The 2,265-nt window shown below is 46.6% G+C and overlaps 1 protein-coding gene across 1 annotated transcript; it reads right to left on the reverse strand.

Annotated features, from left to right (window-relative positions):
- Window positions 1-540: 540 nt before the first annotated feature.
- Window positions 541-1,909, reverse strand: LOC139656254 (fibroblast growth factor 14-like; the record flags this gene model as incomplete). Its single annotated transcript, XM_071533767.1, has 2 exons — window positions 541-689; window positions 1,711-1,909. Coding segments are annotated over 2 exons (348 nt in total), but the record flags the coding sequence as incomplete, so codon positions are not given.
- Window positions 1,910-2,265: the final 356 nt, after the last annotated feature.

The raw sequence follows: 2,265 nt of genomic DNA on the forward strand, positions 1-2,265 counted from the left end.
AACCTTGGAGGTTGTGTGTGTGTGTGTGTGTTAGTGTGTGTTTAGTTGTGTGTAGCCATCAGCAAGCAAGGCTACCTGGCAACAGAAAAAGTACTACCTGGAGAGGAAAAAGGGGGCCTCATTCTTACAGATTGTCACAGAAAAATACCAGTAAAGACTATTTTTTTTTTGTTATTATATATTTTTAAAAAGGCATTCTGTATCACATAGCTCGGGCGTTCCACTGTCCCAGTTCCAAAATCTGGCCGGCACTGGCCTGACTCAACTTCTTTCTTCATCCTCCTCCTCCCTTTATTTCCCCGTCTTCCTCCTCTCCCCCCTCCCGCCCACCGATTGGTGCGCTCTGTTCCTCTGGCTCGGCCCCGCTACGCTGGATCCAACCAATCGGGAGAGAGGGGAGGCGGGACGTGCGGCCCCACTGCTGACCAGTCAGAGCGAGACGTTTTTTTTGTTTTGTTTTTTTTAAGAGTGCAGCAGTGGGAGGAGTCTCTGGCTTTTCCTGGCCTCTGATTGGCCAGGAGGGAGAGGAGGGGGGCGAGGTTATGTCGCCTCCTTGTCGGGCTTGTTGACTGGCTTGCCGCCGTTCATGACCACCGGTTCGCTGGTTGTGCTTTTGGAGGACGGGACCCCGGCGGGTTTAGTCGCCGCCTCCCCGACGTCGTGCAACGAAGGCTCTCTGTACATAGCAACTGGAGGGGAGGAGGAGGAGGAGGAGGAGGAGAAAAGGAGGGGGGGAGGCAGCCGTGAAGGGAGGGATGAGGAGGAGCAGAGAGGAGGGATGAAGAGGAGGAGGCAGGAGAAAAGCAGGTATGATGAGGAGGGGAGGAGAGAATGAGGAGAGATACGGATGAAGAAAGGATGAGAGGAGAGATAAGAGGGAAAGTGCAACGGAAGGGGGAGTGGTGGATGGTACAGGTAAACGAGGGAGGAGAGAAAGAGGGATGGACATAAGGGGCAAAGGATGAAGAATTGACAGAGAGGTTAATGTGTGTGCGTGTGGTTATTAAGGTTATTATTAAGGTTGCTAAAGTTGACTGAATCTAAAACTAAGGCTGTGTTCACACGTAGCGTTTTTTATTTTTCAAAACTGACCCCACCTTTTTTACATTCAAACGTATGGGGAGAGACCACAAGGTGCACAAAATGTTGTTGAGAAAGTTTCAACTTCTCAGAAAAGTGCCGAGTGACCTGAACTGTTTTGTTCTCAGCCAACCAATCACAATGAAGGAGAGGCGGGGTTTCATGCTATGTAGGAGGCCGGCCGTTTCCGCACAACAGCAACAAAGATGGAGAAAGTGGCGGTGGAGAAATTGGTCATTGTAGCAAGTGAATATCCGGAGCTTTAATAATCTAGTATTTGTTGCAAGCTAAGCGGTGGGATCAGACACAACGGCGCAACAGGTGAGCTGAAACGAGTGGTCCGTTGTTATGGAAACAAGGTGTACATTGCGCAATCCGCTTTTATTTCTCCTCAGAAGAAGCGCTCCAGGCAGCGCTTTTTCCACACGAATAAACGCTATGAGTGAACAGAGCCTAAGACTAAAACTAAGCATGAAACGAAACATTTCTGAAAAGTAAAAATTAAAACAAGCAACCCCTATCTAAAAGATAACTGAACGCTAAATTTATAAATAAAATAAAAACGAATGGAAATCTAAAAAATACTGTAACCCTGCTGTGTGTGTGTGTGTGTGTGTGTGTGCATGTTACCTTCTATAGGTTTAGGCAGGAAGTGTGCGGCTGGTTTGGTCTTTTTGACCCTGTTGCCCTTCATGGCCTGTCCTTCTTTATTGAGGCCCAGGAACCAGGCCCGGCCCGACTCCTGCTGTCTGTAGAGCATAGAGCTGTAGATCACATAGTAGTTCTCAAACACCGACTCCTTAAACTTACACTCCGCCGTAAACAACTCCTGAAGAGAGAGAGAGAGAAAGACAGAGACAGAGAGAGATTAGACACATGATTTACAGTAGCAGCAAATCTGTTGTGGTCATCTGTAATTAAGGTGCATATTTTCAAACCGCCTTTAATCAGTGTGTTAGTGGAAGGACTGTCCTGGTTGTTTGCCTCGAAGTGTAATTCATGTGCATAGTTCTTTCTTATTGTTCTGTTTCCTTAGACAAAATTAAGCTTTAATGATTCCTGTGGGGGAATTGGATCATTGCAGCAGCCAATATAGCAAAGAAAATTATAGCAAAGACAATTACAACACTAGAACATATTAGGTACAAATATATGAAAGAAAATGATACAAATATGAGGTGCAGC

The sequence above is a fragment of the Centroberyx affinis genome, unplaced genomic scaffold, assembly GCF_046629955.1.
Source record: "Centroberyx affinis isolate AG114_WGS23_722 - 3 ecotype Tasmania unplaced genomic scaffold, CSIRO-AGI_Caff_v1 ptg002426l_1, whole genome shotgun sequence".
NCBI lineage: Eukaryota > Metazoa > Chordata > Actinopteri > Beryciformes > Berycidae > Centroberyx > Centroberyx affinis.